A 17,226-nucleotide genomic window follows, 5' to 3' on the forward strand; every position below is an offset into this window, starting at 1 on the left:
AATAGTACTTTCATGGCCAAAAAGTGATACAAAGGATGACAAAATCATAACTTCCAAATGTTCACTGAGTCATGGATTGATGTCAATAGTAGACTAATGGAAAATTTGACATAAAGCTGCAGTATGTAACTTTTTGGGCGGATTGATCAAATTAACATAGAAATGTGTGTTATAGATCTGTCATTCGCATTGAACACAAGTCTAAGAATCTCTTGATCTGTTCTATGTATAGATCAATGATGAAACTCTGAGCGAAGCCCTATCCAGAAATCTGGCAGTGGCTTCTGATTAAATTCAATTTTCACAGAACCGCTTGTTGCAATTTTGATAAGACTCTCTTATTCAGATAAAAGGGATAACGAATCCAGTTGTTTGTGTCGTCCGTTTCGGGAAAGTACCTGCGTAATTGTGCACCCAGCTCACTCAGGTGCTTCGCTATATCACATTTGACATTGTTCGTGAGCTTGAGTTCATTTGCACACAAAAAATCATACAATGATGGAAAGACCTGTGTGTTGTCCTTGTTAATGCAGACAGAAAATAGCTCCAACTTCCTAATCATAGCCTCAATTTTGTCCCGCACATTGAATATAGTTGCGGAGAGTCCCTGTAATCCTAGATTCAGATCATTCAGGTGAGAAAAAACATCACCCATATAGGCATCACTCGTCATCGTGCAAGCGATCAAACAAGTGAAAATTATGGTCAGTAAAGAAAACTTTAAGCTTGTCTCTCAATTTAAAAAAACGTTGCCCCTTGATAACCAGCGCACTTCTGTATGTTGTAAAAGCGTTATATGGTCACTGCCCATATCATTGTATAACGCAGAAAATACACGAGAGTTCAGGAGCCTTGCTTTAACAAAGTTAACCATTTTCACTGTAGTGTCCAAAACATCTTTCAAGCTGTCAGGCATTCCCTTGGCAGCAAGATCCTCTTGTGGCGTCGGGAGCAACTGCTGGCACGCGCGTTACCACTCCACTATGTCTCCCAGTCATGGCTTTTGCGCCATTAGTACAGATACCAACACATCTTGACCACCAAAGTCCATTTGATGTCACAAAGCTGTCCAGTACTTTAAAAATATCCTCTCATGTTGTCCTGGTTTCCAGTGGTTTGCAGAAGAGGATGTCTTCCTTAATTGACCCTCCATAAACATAACGGACATATACCAGGAGCTGTGCCAGGCCTGCCACATCTGTTGACTCATCCAGCTGTAACACATATAATTCACTGGCTTGTATGCAAAGCAGTAATTGTTTCTAAACATCTCCTGCCATGTCACTGATGCATCATGAAACAGTGTTGTTTGATGAAGGCATTGTCTGTATAGTTCTTTTAGCCTTTTCCCCCAGCATTGTCCCAGCCATATCTGCGAGGAAGAAAGAATTAAGCAGGAAGAATTAAGTCCTCCACAAGAGTATGGGGCTTGCCTGTCCTGGCCACTCGGTAGCTCACCATATAAGACGCTTCTAGACCCTTCTTATTAATGGTATCTGTTGCTTTTATAAATGTCTTACTACTCGAGAGTCGTCTTTATTCTTGCTCAAAACACTGCCGTGGCTTATATTTCAAAATGTCATGTTTCGTTTCCTGCGAGAGAGTAACAGTTAATGTGATTGAATGTTAATTATTTGACTAGGCTACCTGTATTTGACATTGTGTTGTTATTTCGTGAACACTAGATGGTTTCATTTTATTTTTGGCAGTGAAACAAGGCTACTCAGACGAGAGAAAAAAACTCACCCAAATGTATGGGAAATACAAATGTTGGAAAATATGAATGTACTGTTTGAAAATGTGAAGAAAATATATATTTTTTAAATATTATTATTATTTTAATGTGAATCACATTTTTATTTGGCGTACCTTTGACAGCCTTACACTGCTCTACACTATACTTGCTTGTTTTGTCACATAAACTGAAATTAATAGAATTATTAAGTGATTTCTGCATAGTTCATCTTTAAGTAGAAGTTAGGATTCGCCCCAGAGTTAGAAGTAGGATAGTCAGGAAGGAAACATACGGGATGACAAACTCCTGAACATTGCTGATGAGCTGTTTCCCCACCATGATGATGAAGAGCTGCTCAGCCAGTTCAATGAGACAACCCCCTGGACCACACTGAAACACACACACACACACACACACACACACACACACACACACACACACACACACACACACACACACACACACACACACACACACACACACACACACACACACACACACACACACACACACACACACACACACACAAAGTAGAGACACACACAGAAATGCATAACATCAATATACTGGTACACACTTACATCAGGTAACATGAAAATGTCTGTATGAGAACATGGCTCTTTGTATGCAAAATGGGTTGTAATTTCTGAAAACTTACATCTTCATTTCTCATGCCAAGCAAGGTACCATAGCGTCCAGGATAACCCACAAACCTGCCAATAGAATAGGGTTTTCAAACCAGCCAGATACCTGTTGCATCATCTAACAATAAACACTACCTTCCATTCTCACCTTCCCTTGAAGAATGCCACATAGAAGGGAGAGGAGTAGAAGTTGACAAACTGGAATACAAACACCTTGAAGGTAAATGCATCTTCGTACTGGGTCTGTGTTCTGTGCATCTCTGTCCAAACATCCCAAAACAAACAAATCAAACAATAAAAAAATCTTTAAACAAATATGAATCCATGAAAGTAAGAGAAAAATCTTTGAGGGTAATATTATGCATTAAATATACTTTACAGGTATCCAAATGCATATGCTGTACTGTAATGACACCACCACTTTCAATATACTACTTGGTGCTTAAATGGTCTTCACACTTATCTGATAGACAATGTTTTTTATTTTAGGCCACTGTGATTGATGTAGACGCTTAATCTAAGGCCAAGGAAGTGGATTTCCCTGTGGGTAGATGCATTAGGTGGAAGTGTATTGGCTGAAGCAGAGGGAGAGGTGTCTGAGGGTCATGTTCTTACCCCATTTAGTGAGCTGCAGTGCCAACACAGTATAGACCTGCCCCATCAGCAGAATCAGGGCCAGATTCACCATACTGCTGGAGATATTAGCAATGTTCCCTGCCTGAGGGAGAAAAACACACACACACACACACACACACACACACACACACACACACACACACACACACACACACACACACACACACACACACACACACACACACACACACACACACACACACACACACACACACACACACAGAGAGAGAGAAAACCTGAGCTAATGTATCCAAGATAATGTATCAATCCAAGCTAATGTACAGCATCTGCTAGCATTAGCTAAATGCAGGATGTCAGCCATTGTCAGGTGTTTTGAAGGGTATTCTGATCCAGTGTCAGCAGCTTTATTTATCAGAGCAGAGAGTATTGTACTGTACCTGAGTGCGCAGCACAAAACTGCCTGTGCGGTACATCATCACACTCACTATCCCACGGTACATAATCACTGACACCAGGAAAATCATAACCACACACAGCTGGGGACAGGGGTAGAAAAAAAAAGAGGAGTGAGGAGAATACAACAATTATTAGTCCCACTACACCTTATTTACACACTTGTGTCTCAAATGCAGTACACTAAAATGGCATCCTTTCCTGGCCTTTTCCTCATCAGTAGGGTATGACGTTTTGCCAACTCGTTTAGTCATTGAAGCGCTTTGAGATTCTTTGAAAAGCTCTATATCAGTTGAAATTATTATTATTATTATTGTCATGTCAGTGACAGATCTGGGACCTGGCTACCCCTGACGTACTCCGCCACGTAAAAAACCATAGAACAAAGGACACGAAGAGAGTAAAACTCAGTTTCTTACCATGATGATGATGACCATAGAGCCAGTGAGCGTGCGGGACAGCCGGGCCTTCTCTGGGAAGTAGGGCTCTTTCACTCCCGTCACTGGGTTGTACTCTATAGAAGGAGCCATGGCCGCAAACTCAGGCCGCGGACGCTCCTAGATACACGCACCAATAGGGGACATATGTTCAGTGGTGTAAAGTGCTTAAGTAAAAATACTTTAATGTACTACTTAAGTCGTTTTTGGGGGTATCTGTACTTTACTATTTATATTTTTGCCAACTTTGACTTTTACTCCACTACATTCCCAAAGAAAATAATGTACTTTTTACTCCATACATTTTCCCTGACACACAAAAGTACTCGTTACATTTAGAATGCTTAGCAGGACAGGGAAATGGTCCAATTCACGCACTTGTCAAGAGAACATCCCTGGTCATCCCTACTATCTCTGATCTGGCGGACTTACTAAACTCAAATGTTTCATTTGAAAATCATGTCGGAGTGTGCCCCTGGCTATCCGTAAATTTAAAAAAAACAAGAAAATCATGCTGCGAATGTGAAATGATTTATACTTTTGGTTCCTAAGTATATTTTAGCAATTACATTTACTTTTGATACATAAGTATATTTAAAAACAAATACTTTTAGACTTTGACTGAAGTACATACAGTACACTGAACAAAAATATAAACACAACACGCAACAATTTCAAAGATTTAACTGAGTTGCAGTTCATATAAGGAAATCCGTCAAATGAAATAAATTAATTAGGCCATAATCTATGGATTTCACATAACTGTGAATACAGATATGCATCTGCTCGTCACAGATACCTTTAAAAAAAAAAAAGTAGAGGCGTGGATCAGAAAACCAGTCAGTATCTGGCGTGACCACCATTTCTCTCATGCAGCGCGACATCTCCTTTGCATACAGTTGATCAGGCTGTTGATTGTGGCCTGTGGAATGTTGTCCCACTCCTCTTCAATGGCTGTGTGAAGTTTCTGGATATTGGTGGGAACTAGAACACGCTGTCGTACTTTGTCGATCCAAGGTATCCCAAACATGCTCAATGGGTGACATGTCTGGTGAGTATGTAGGCCACGGAAGAACTGGCACATTTTCAGCTTTCAGGAATTGTGTACAGATCCTTGTGACATGGCGTCGTGCATTATCTTGCTGAAACATGAGGAGACGGCGGCAGATGAATGGCACAACAATGGGCTTCAGGATCTCGTCACGGTATCTATGTGCTTTCAAATTGCCATTGACAAAATGCAATTGTGTCTGTTGTCCGTAGCTTATTCCTGCCCATACCATAACCCACCACCACCATGGGGCACTCTGTCCAAAACATCGACATCAGCAAATCGGTTACGAAGTCGGCTACAATGCTGAACTGCAGTCAGGTCAAGACCCTGGTAAGGATGACGAGGACGCATGTGAAATAAGAAATAAGCTTTTTGAGTGTATGGAACATTTCTGGGATCTTTTAATTCAGCTCATGAAACATGGGACCAACCCTTTACATGTTGAGTTTATATATTTGATCAGCATAGTATTTTACTGGGCGACTTTCACTTTTACTTGAGTCATTTTCTATGACAATTGGATACTTTTCCCACCACTGCATATGTTAACAAAGCAGTCTCCATATCTGTGAACTATACTACAGTAAAACTGGATAAAGATGTGCCCTTGCTCAAGAACTGGGTTATTTTACAAATATGTGACAAATCATGTGAAATGAGGCTCAACTTAGTTTTGTTGCTTCTCTGTTTTTATAGTATGTATGGTAACACATATCACAGAATTATGAAAGAATAGAAATTTAAATGAATGAATTGGCTATTATCCAGACCTCTTCCTCCTGGAAGTCCATGCAGTCCCAGTGGTGAGCCAGGGTGGCCATCTTGCGTTTCCAGTACTCCAGGAAGGTGACAGCCCAAAAGGACATGAACACACTGAAGAAGACTGTCCCGGGGTGGTCAAACAGGTAGCCCACCTGCCAACACATACACACAACATGGGCCTGTCATCTATGGATTCATTATAGTGGGACGGCTAAGCTATCCATAACGATCGTTCATTATTGTGATAAAAGCAACACATTAGGCATAGAGGTTTCAATAGGCACATCAAACAGTCACTCACACCCCCTTGTTACTGTAAATGTCCAGCATACAATACCTTAGCCATGGGGCAGATATCAGACATGTTCCAGGGCTTGCAGGTCTTACAGAGAGGACACATCAGGTAGCTGCCCCCACTATTACAGATCTCCTTGCTGTGGACAGTCAGACACACAATCACAGACAGACTTCACTACTTTTAGTCCAGGCTGTGTCTGAAATGGCACCCTATTTCCTATATACAGATGTTGTATCTTAATTTGACCCCTTTCGTTGCAGGAGGAAAATAATCCTGAAGCAGGAGGATTTTAATACCTGAAAAAATATTTACGATCGATGCCAGGGGGCAGCTGGAAGCCGTGTTTGTATCCAATGCAGTACCGTACCTCCATTGAACCTTTTGTAAGGTAGTTGCGTCTCTTGTGAATTCTTATGTGGATTATAATAAATTGACATATTTGGAGGGGGTACATGTCGTTTCCGTTACGGAAAATCAGTTTTTTTTTTTAAATCAATCGTTTTATTATATGTTCAAGGCAAGCAATTGTGCCTGTGTGGTCTAGCAGTTTAGCCGACACACATATGCAAGAGTTGGCATGGGTTCGAATCCGGCCCACTGCCCTTTGACTCATGGATGAATGTCTATTTTTGACACATTAATTCTGCGTGGTTACAGGGTTAATTCCGCATGGTTAAAAAAGGGTTAAAAAAGAAACAACACAAAAGGTTAACAGCTTAGGCATTCATTCCTAGCGGTTAAGGTTAGGGGCGGGCTATGGTTTGGGGAAGGCTTAAAACAGTGCATTCAGAAAGTATTCACACCCCTTCCCTTTTTCCACATTTTGTTACGTTATAGCCTTATTCTAAAATGGATTAAAAAAAACATATCCTCAGTCATCTACACACAATAACCCATAATGACAAAGCAAAAACAGGTTTTTATAAATGTTTGCACATTTTAAAAAATATATATAAGTTTTATTTATCCTTTATTTAACTAGGCAAGTCAGTTAAGAACAAATTATTATTTACAATGACGGCCTACTGGGGAACAGTGGGTTAACTGCCTTGTTCAGGAGCAGAACGACAGATTTTTACCTTGTCAGCTCGGCGATTCTATCCAGCAACCTTTCGGTTACTGGCCCAATGCTCTAACCACTAGGCTACCTACCGCCCCAATAAATACTTATTTACATAAGTATTCAGACACTTTGCTATGAGACTCAAAATTGAGCTCAAGTGCATCCTGTTTCCATTGATCATCCTTGAGATGTTTCTACAACTTGATTGGAGTTTACCTATGGTAAATTCAATCAATCAAATGTATTTATAAAGCCCTTTTTACATCAGCCGATGTCACAAAGTGCTATACAGAAACCTAGCCTAAAACCCCAAACAGCAAGCAATGCAGATGTAGAAGCACCTCATCTCAACATCCTTGAGATGTTTCTACAACTTCATTGGGATCCACTTTTGGTAAATTCAATTGATTGGACATGATTTAGAAAGGCACACACCTGCTCTGACAGTGCATGTCAGAGCAAAAACCAAGTCATGAGGTCAAATGAATTGTCCGTAGAGCTCCTAGATTGTGTGGAGGCACAGATCTGGGGAAAGGTACCAAAAACTGTCTACAGCATTGAAGGTCCCCAAGAACACAGTGGCCTCCATCATTCTAGTCAGGATCGAGGGAAAGGGGGGCCTCCCGAGTGGCGCAGCGGTCTAAGGCACTGCAGTGCATAGGCATCACTACAGATCTGGGTTCGATCCCAGGCTGTGTCGCAGCCGGCCGCGACCGGGAGACCCATAATGCGATGTACAATTGGCCCAGCGTCGCCCAGGTTAGGGGAGGGTTTGGCCGGCCGGGATGTCCTTGTCCCATCTCGCTCTAGCGACTCCTGTGGTGGGCCGGGCGCATGCACGCTGACACGGTCGCCAGTTGTACGGTGTTTCCTCCGACACATTGGTGCGGCTGGCATTCCAGGTAAAGCAGGCAGTGTTTCAAGAAGCAGTGCGGCTTGGCAGGGTCGTGTTTCGGAGGACGCATGGCTCTTGACCGTCGCCTCTCCTGAGCCCTTACACTCACTTACTTCACAACTTCCTTCACTTGATTTGGTCCACCGCAAGCCTCCGGACCCTCTGCAATAGCGTGACACCCTCTGTACGGAGCCTCCTGACCACATTTCCGGATCAAGCTTGCATTGTGACCTGCCTTAGTACAGTGGTCTAAGCAGCGCCAAGTATTATGGATACACTGACAAGATACATGTCTCTCCGCCCTAACAATAGTAGTCGCTGTCCACAAAGCGGCACGGCGGGCTGTCTAGCTCCCGCCTGTCCTTTGTTTGGATTGATGGATATATGTCCTTATTTTAATACTTTTGGGAATTTTCGACGAGGGTTGTTGATATCAACCGCCTGTATTCAACAGAGAGAGATGCTACTAGCCACATTTCATGAATATGCATAGGCATCTCAAGACAACTCCAATATAAAGGGTTTTTTCTAAAAGTTGCTGGGATGTCACATGTACTACTTATATCAGTACACTCGTAACAACCTAAGCATTACAAAACTTCTATTAGATCAAATAAACCTTACATAGCAAGCAAGTACGTCATTACATGTTTTGTTGACCAAATTTGACACCTCTCATTGACCTCCATACAAAAACTCCTCTCTTGTTGAGCGAAAGAAACAAAACAACGTCACCTACTGGAGAACACAGATTTTGCGCCGAGATGGGTCTCTCGCTTCGCCTCTTCCTCTCTGGCAGTGCTCTCTGGCTCCGAGCTTCGTGAGTTCGTGTCCAGTGCTGGGCAATCTAGTGACAAACCTGAGCCTGCATTAGGCCCACACGTTAATTGCATTTATTTAAATGTTTTCAAGAAGTAAATCGAATAGTCTGACAATTTACACATCAGAGAAGAGTGTCTCAGCTCAACAAAATCGTCTTTGAATGAGCTCAAATAGGCTCAAAGGTTCCAGATGACTGTGTGATCACGCTCTCCGTAGCCGATGTGAGCAAGACCTTTAAACAGGTCAACAATCACAAGGCCGTGGGGCCAGACGGATTACCAGGACGTGTACTCAGAGCATGCGCAAACCAACTGGCAAGTGTCTTCACTGACATTTTCAACCTCTCCCTGGCTGAGTCTGTAATACCTACATGTTTCAAGCAGACCACCATAGTCCCTGTGCCCAATAAAGTGAAGGTATCCTGCCTAAATGACTACCGCCCCGCAGCACTCACGTCGGTAGCCATGAAGTGCTTTGAAAGGCTGGTCATGGCTCACATCAACACCATCATCCCAAAAACACTAGATCCACTCCAATTCGCATACCTCCCCAACAGATCCACAGATGACAGAATCTCAATCACACTCCACACTGCCCTTTCACACCTGGACAAAAGGAACACCTATGTGAGAATGCTGTTCATTGTCTACAGCTCAGCATTCAACAACATAGTGCCCCTAAAGCTCATCACTGCACCAAAGACCCTGGGACTAAACACCTTCCTATGCAACTGGATCCTGGACTTACCAGCAGGTAACAACACATCTGCCATGCTGATCCTCAACACCGGGGCTCCTCAGGGGTGCGTGCATAGTATCCTCCTGTACTCCCTGTTCACCCATGACTTCGTGGCCTAGCACGACTCCAACACCATCATTAAGTTTGCTGACGACACAATAACAACAATGAGACAGCCTATAGGGAGGAGGTCAGAAACCTGGCAGTGTGGTACCAGGACAACAACCTCTCCCTCAATGTGAGCATGACAAAGGAGATGATCGTGGACTACAGGAAAAGGATGGACGGGGCTGTAGTGGAGCGGGTTGATATATCTCAGTTTCAAGGTCTCAGCTTAGAGAGAAGAAGCCTTGTGAGGTATTGATCTGTCACATGTTATGAACCAGTATTGGTCGGTCACATGAATGAAACAAAATGGTAATGATTAATTAGTTATGCTAAATCATGCAAATATAACTTGTCTGCGTATAGCCGTATAGAAGACAACTGCTGGGACTGCCCAGGGGGAGCTCCTGATTGACATGTACTATAGTGCATTGAGTCGGTTGGAACCTCTCCAGCGCACTGACAAATGAAGGATTGTTCATTTAAGATTGACTTCGAGTGTCCCTGTGTAAGAATTTCCATGACAGTATCATGGTCCAAACACACCTAGAAACTCGTGAAGAGGGCACAACAACGCCTTTTCCCCCTCAGGAGACTGAAAAGATTTGGCTTGGGTCCCCAGATCCTCAAAACTTTCTACAGCTGCACCATCGAGAGAATCCTGACCGGTTGCATCACCGCCTGGTACGGCAACTGCTCGACATCCGACCGTAAGGCGCTACAGAGGGTAGTGCGTACAGCTCAGTACATCACTGGGGCCAAGCGTCCTGTCATCCAGGACCTATATACTAGGCGGTGTCAGAGAAAGGCCCAAAAATTGTCAAAGACTCCAGTAACCCAAGTCATAGAATGTTCTCTCTGCTACCACACGGCAAGCGGTACCGGAGCGCCAAATCTAGGTCAAAAAGACTCCTTAACATTTTCTACCCCCAAGCCATAAGACTGCTGAACAACTAATCCTTATGGGCACCTAGACTATTTGCATTGACCCCCTTCCCCCCACTCGGTACCGGTACCCCATGTATATAGCCTCATTATTGTTATTTTATTGTGTTACTTATTTTATTTTTTACTTTAGTTTATTTAGTAAATATTTTCATTGTTGGTTAATGTGAAATGCTTACTTACAAGCCCTTAAGGTCTACACCTGCTGTATTCGGCGCATGTGACAAATAAAGTGTAACGGCTGTCGTCGGTGGAAGAAGGTGAGGACCAAGGTGCAGCGTGGTAAGTGTTCATGATGTTTAATAATCATCAAAACAGAACACTGAATAACAAATTAACAAAGAAACAACCGAAAACAGTTCTGTCTGGTGCAGACACACAAAAACTGAAAATAACCACCCACAAAACCCAACAGAAAACAGGCAACCTAAATATGGTTCCCAATCAGAGACAATGACTAACACCTGCCTCTGATTGAGAACCATATCAGGCCAAACGAGAAAACCAACACAGAAACACAAAAAATAGATAACCCACCCCAACTCACGTCCTGACCACACTAAAACAAAGAAAATACAAAAGAACTATGGTCAGAACGTGACAGTACCCCCCCCCCCCCCAAGGTGCGGACTCCGGCCGCAAAACCTGAACCTATAAGGGAGGGTCTGGGTGGGCATCTGTCCGCGGTGGCGGCTCTGGCGCTGGACGTGGACCCTACTCCACCATAGTCTTAGTCCGCTTCCGTGGCCTCCTAGGAACGGCGACCCTCGCCGCCGACCTTGGCCCTGGGAACCCTAATAAATGGCCCCACGGGACTGAGGGACGCCTCTGAACTGAGGGGCAGCTCCGGACTGAGGGGCAGCTCAGGACTGAAAGGTAGCTCAGGACTGAGAGGCAGCTCCGGACTGAGGGGCAGCTCCGGACTGAAGAGCAGCTCCAGACTGGCGGGCGGCTCTGGCGGCTCCTGACTGGCGGGCGGCTCTGGCGGCTCCTGACTGGCGGGCGGCTCTGGCGGCTCCTGACTGGCGGGCGGCTCTGGCGGCTCCTGACTGGCGGGCGGCTTTGGCGGCTCCTGACTGGCGGGCGGCTCTGGCGGCTCCTGACTGGCAGGCGGCTCTGGCGGCTCCTGCTCCCCGCACTCGCCCAGTGGTGCGCGTCCCCAGCCCGGTACCACCAGTTCCGGCACCACGCACCAGGCCTACTATGCGCCTCCAGGGTCCAGTATGCCCTGTTCCTGCTCCTCGCAATCGCCCAGTGGTGCGTGTCCCCAGCCCGGTACCACCAGTTCCGGCACCACGCACCAGGCCTACTGTGGCTGCCTCTCTGGCTTCCAGCCGCGTTTTCGTGCAGCCTCCTCATACCGCCGCCTCGCCGCTTTCGCTGCCTCCAGCTCAGCCTTTGGGCGGCGATATTCACCAGCCTGTACCCAGGGTCCCTTTCCGTTCAGAATTTCCTCCCAGGTCCAGGAATCCTGCGATCGCTGCTGCTGCTGCTGCTGCCCGTTACCACGCTGCTTGGTCCTTAGGGGGTGGGTGGTTCTGTAACGGCTGTCGTCGGTGGAAGAAGGTGAGGACCAAGGTGCAGCGTGGTAAGTGTTCATGATGTTTAATAATCATCAAAACAAAACACTGAATAACAAAGAAACAACCGAAAACAGTTCTGTCTGGTGCAGACACACAAAGACTGAAAATAACCACCCACAAAACCCAACAGAAAACAGGCTACCTAAATATGGTTCCCAATCAGAGACAATGACTAACACCTGCCTCTGATTGAGAACCATATCAGGCCAAACGAGAAAACCAACACAGAAACACAAAACATAGATTACCCACCCAACTCACTCCCTGACCACACTAAAACAAAGAAAATACAAAAGAACTATGGTCAGAACGTGACATAAAGTTTGATTTGATTAACATCACAACTTTATGAAATAAAATATTAAAGCCAATACAGGCTTTTAATCCACACCAAAGACCATAACTAAATGAACAAATGATACATAGCCTAATTATAAAACGTGGGCGAGCATCCACACCGGAGGAAATTTTATCGTTCTATATCTGTCAATCAACTGATGTCCAAAATCAGCTCATCAACTCAGCCAGGGAAACACAAACAGTAGCCTATTATTGGTTTTCCCATCTTTTAGTATGTGACAATGATAGGCTAACGGGTAGCCTACAGAATGTAGCCTATTGGAATATAATCAAATAACAAGGTGGCACCAGCTGATGTCTCATTAAGCCATCAATAAGCGCGAAATTCACCAGCACAGTTGACCTCAATTGCAACCATTATTGGCCATCTCATTACCGCTCCCTAAAAGATGATGTCGGTGTTACCTAGTCCTGCTTGTGTAGCGGACATGAGTCGGTCATGGTCATGTGATGAGGTAGCCCCGCCTGCAAACTTCAAAACCAGTGCCTACAGTCCAAACACTTAAAAGACACACCCTTGTCCAATTATGCCTTTGGGGGAATCCCCGTCGCCATCTTGAAGGGTAATCCAAATGAATAGCCAAGCAAGGGAAGTTTGCAACGTAAGCCCCTCAACCCTCGTTTTTAGTCGGCTTTGCGAGTGTACAATTATGTTCACTCCGGGGCCTGAAACTCCCCATAATTCAATTCGCGATGACTGTACGTCCGCAAACAAAAGTCAGCGAAAACTTAAAAACAACATCAATTAGAAATTTTGCTACTACGTAAAAAGTAAATATGTTTTTGTCTTTTGGAAATTGTAGAAATAAACCATTTTTCTTCTTCAGAAGTTCTATGCTAGCTATCATACAGTAGGCTTATATTGATAATTAAATATTTAATATAAGTAGACATGCAATCATAATTGACTGTAGCGCATATAAAGCACCCACAAGTTACCGGTGGCTGAAAAAACAATCCTTGCGGGATGAACGAGTGACGACGAATTTCTGTCCAAGGGTGGTCCATTTAAAAATCATTCCTGCCTCCCTCGTCATGATACGTCATCCGAAGTGTCCCCTTAATTTGAGGGCTGTGGGGATAGGGTGTGTCTTTTAAGTTTTTGGACATCAGCCCCAGTTTGCTTTTGGCTGAAGAGTCTAAAATCATCTAGGATGTTGATTGCTCCCGTGGGAAACGCGGGTTCATATGCCGCCGCGTGTTACACTTGCAATAAAAGTCTTTCAAGATATGTTTTCCCTCTGGTTGGTGTTGTTATCTGAACAACTTAGCCCCTTTTGAACAGACTAAAGGCGATTGACATTCATTCCGTACAATAGAAAAAATTGCCCGACACTTTGTATGAATGGAAACTAATGTTGATGTAGTCTACTGTTATTATTTTATTTGTATTTATGTATTTATTTATGTTATTCAAAGGTTTCTGGTATGGTCATTTCTTATCAAGATCGGGTGTAAAATATCCCTGGACTGTCCATATTTGAAATGTGTAACTTAATCAAGTCAATGGGAGGAACTGAGTTAGTTGTGCCAGAAGGGCATTGGCCGGAATTGAACCCAAGCTGACATGGTAGGCCTATGTGTACGCACTGAAGACAGCAACCCTAACCACTAGACCCCAGGCCACAACTGAACTCAATTTTGAAAGTTAATTCATGACGTTAGGATACACTTGACACTTCTATGTTGTAGCCTAGTGGAGATCAATATCAATCTTGTGTTATTAAGCTATATTAAACAACGGTTGTTGATGTGTATGGCTGCATTTCAGATAAAAAATAATAGGACCTAAGCATATTTGAGCGAGAGAGAATACTATTTTGATAGCAAGCCCTGATCCCAATGACTCGACCTCCCCCGCATTGAGATAAAGAGAAATGCAAATGTTCATAAAAACAAGGCTCATTTGAATTTTCTGATGCAGCAGGAAAATTCTCTGCATCAAAATAGTGATCAAGTTAAGATCCGACATCTGTAGTGCACTACTTTATTATTAAGTAGTGCACTATAGTGGATAGAGTGCAATTTCAGACACACCCCAGTCTGCATTTGCATGTAATGCAAAGATTATTATCCCTTGATTTCCTGCTACACAGTACATTACCCGAGACTAAAGCTCTCTGGCTTTTATACAGTAAAGTGATTGATAGCACTAATCCACAATGAACAGGAGGATTTACACTAATGCCCTTGGGCCTGTAAGAGGCTCAATGCTATTCTTCCTTCTCTCTATTATTGCATCTTTAGTCTCACTTTCTCCATGTTCACTCTTTATGTAAGTCTTCTGTGATTCACCACCAAGCCATCAAACACTGATACCCGAGGAAGAAATTATCAGCATCTTGCCATGGAAACAGATTTGAGACAGAAAACACTGACCATAATTGTTTTCTCCCCCTAACACACACATAGAAACGAACACGGACACACATGCGAGTGTACGCAAGCACACACACGTCTTACTATACTTGTGAGGACTTTTTGGGGACCAACAATTGATTCCCATTCCAAATTCTATTTTCCTTAACCCAGAATTTAACCCTAACCTTAACCCCTAATCCTAACCTTAACAGCTAAGCCTAAAATAGCATTTTTATTTTGAATTGAGGACAGGCAAAATGTCCTCACTTCTCTGAATTTTAGTTGGTTTGCTATTCTTGTGAGGACTTCTGGTACTCACAAGTATAGTAAAATGTACACACACACACACACACACACACACACACACACACAGGAATGAATCTGTTAGAAAAGCATTGTAAGTGAAGGAGTTTCAGGACTCACGCAGGAGTGTTGGTCCCCATGGACATGACTCCTGACACAAAGACAAAGGCCCCCACCACCGCCGCTGGGAGCAGCCAGGCTGTGTAGAACCCTACAGAGGAGGACCAGAGAGACAAAAACCTCAACAACTCTCTATGTCAAACAATACAATGGGGGTAACTCACAAAACTGTACTGTTGTGGTAAATTGACCACATATCATAAGTGAAAAGATATTGATATCTCTTTCATCTAAGTCTTCTTAAGTATGATGCTTGCCACTAAATCTCTGATTTTTCTGATGTGTGTTCAGTTTCATAACCCCCCCACCCCAAAGTATAACCATAAAAGCAGTACAGAACAAAATATTGGTACTGTATCAGATTTACTATATGAGGATCCCTGCTTACCCAGCCAGGCAAAGTAAAGGGCTATTTTCTCTCCAAAGTATTCTCTGATGTGGTCAAGTGGCTGGTACTTGTACCACTTAGACCAGCGGGCCCAATACTGGAACAAGACCTGCCTCTGGTTCAGCTCATCTGGACGCACCTCATACTCTGGCAGCTCAAAGGGGCCCTAACAAACATACACGTACATACACACATTTAACAAAGACTGGTGTACTAGGCAGATGTCTTTGTGTGTGGTGGTTAGGGCTGTCCCCGACTAAAAAAATAGTGGTCGACTGAGAAGCGTCCTGATCTGTTTAAATGTATTTTTCCATATATACAGTGCATTCGGAAAGTATTCAGACCCCTTGACTTTTTCCACATTTTGTTACGTTACAGCCTTATTCTAAAATGGATTAAACACATACATCGACACACAATAACATAATAACAAAGCAAAAACAGTTTTAATTTTTATTTTTGGAAATGTATTTAAAATAAAAACAGAAATACCTTATTTACATAAGTATTCAGACCCTTTGCTATGAGACTCGCAATTGAGCTCAGGTGCATCCTGTTTTCATTGATCATCATTGAGATGTTTCTACAACTTGATTAGAGTTCACCTGTGGTAAATTCAATTGATTGGACATGATTTGGAAAGGCGCACACCTGTCTATATAAGGTCCCACAGTTGACAATGCATGTCAGAGCAAAAACCAAGCCATGAGGTCAAAGGAATTGTCAGTAGCTCTCTGAGACAGGATTGTGTTCTCTGGTTTGATGAAACCAAGATGTAACTTTTTTTTATTGTAAAAATGTTTGGGGCCTGAACAAGGGTCACATCTGGAGGAGACCTGGCACCATCCCTACTGTGAAGCATGGTGGTGGAAGCATCATTCTGTGGGGAAGTTTTTCAGCGGCAGGGACTGGGAGACTAGTCATGATCGAGGGAAAGATGAACGGAGCAAAGTGCAGAGAGATCCTTGATGAAATCCTGCTCCAGAGTACTCAGGCCCAGGCTGGGGCGAAGGTTCACCTTCCAACAGGACAACGTTCCTAAGCACACAGCTAAGACTATGCAGGAGTGGCTTTGGGACTTGAAGGCCAGACTTGAATCTGATCAAACATCTCTGGAGAGACCTGAAAATAGCTGTGCAGAGAGCTCCTCATCCAACCTGACAGAGCTTGAGAGGATCTGCAGAGAAGAATGGGAGAAACTCTCCAAATACAGGTGTGCCAAGCTTATAGCGTTATACCCAAAAAGACTCAAGGCTGTAATCGCTGCCAAAGGTGCTTCAACAAAGTACTGTGTAAAGGGTCTGAATACTTATGTAAATGAAATATTTCAGTTCTTTATTTTTAATACATTTGCAAAAATGTCTAAACTTCTTTTTGCTTTGTCATTATGGGGTATTGTGTGTAGATTGATGGGGGGGAAACAATTTAATCAATTTTAGAATAAGGCTAACGTAACAACGTGTGGAAAAAGTCAAGGGGTCTGACTACTTTCCGAATGCACTGTATACAGACACACCCTATGTGTTAATATAAAATCAACTATATATGCACCGAACTTGTCTG

General features: G+C 43.5%; 1 protein-coding gene across 1 annotated transcript in view; it reads right to left on the reverse strand.

The window, feature by feature from the left end:
* LOC120058665 (anoctamin-7-like) overlaps positions 1–17,226 on the reverse strand; it is a 37,267-nt gene that overhangs the window by 16,671 nt on the left and 3,370 nt on the right. Inside the window, exons 6-15 of the mRNA XM_039007416.1 lie at positions 15,664–15,829; positions 15,276–15,366; positions 6,020–6,116; positions 5,691–5,834; positions 3,849–3,986; positions 3,414–3,512; positions 2,995–3,097; positions 2,528–2,639; positions 2,394–2,448; positions 2,028–2,125 (exon numbers count right to left, since the gene is read on the reverse strand). Coding sequence (XP_038863344.1) covers positions 2,028–2,125; positions 2,394–2,448; positions 2,528–2,639; positions 2,995–3,097; positions 3,414–3,512; positions 3,849–3,986; positions 5,691–5,834; positions 6,020–6,116; positions 15,276–15,366; positions 15,664–15,829 — 1,103 coding nt within the window. The remainder of the gene's footprint in view (positions 1–2,027; positions 2,126–2,393; positions 2,449–2,527; positions 2,640–2,994; positions 3,098–3,413; positions 3,513–3,848; positions 3,987–5,690; positions 5,835–6,019; positions 6,117–15,275; positions 15,367–15,663; positions 15,830–17,226) is intronic.

This window comes from Salvelinus namaycush, chromosome 14, assembly GCF_016432855.1.
Source record: "Salvelinus namaycush isolate Seneca chromosome 14, SaNama_1.0, whole genome shotgun sequence".
NCBI classification, from domain to species: domain Eukaryota; kingdom Metazoa; phylum Chordata; class Actinopteri; order Salmoniformes; family Salmonidae; genus Salvelinus; species Salvelinus namaycush.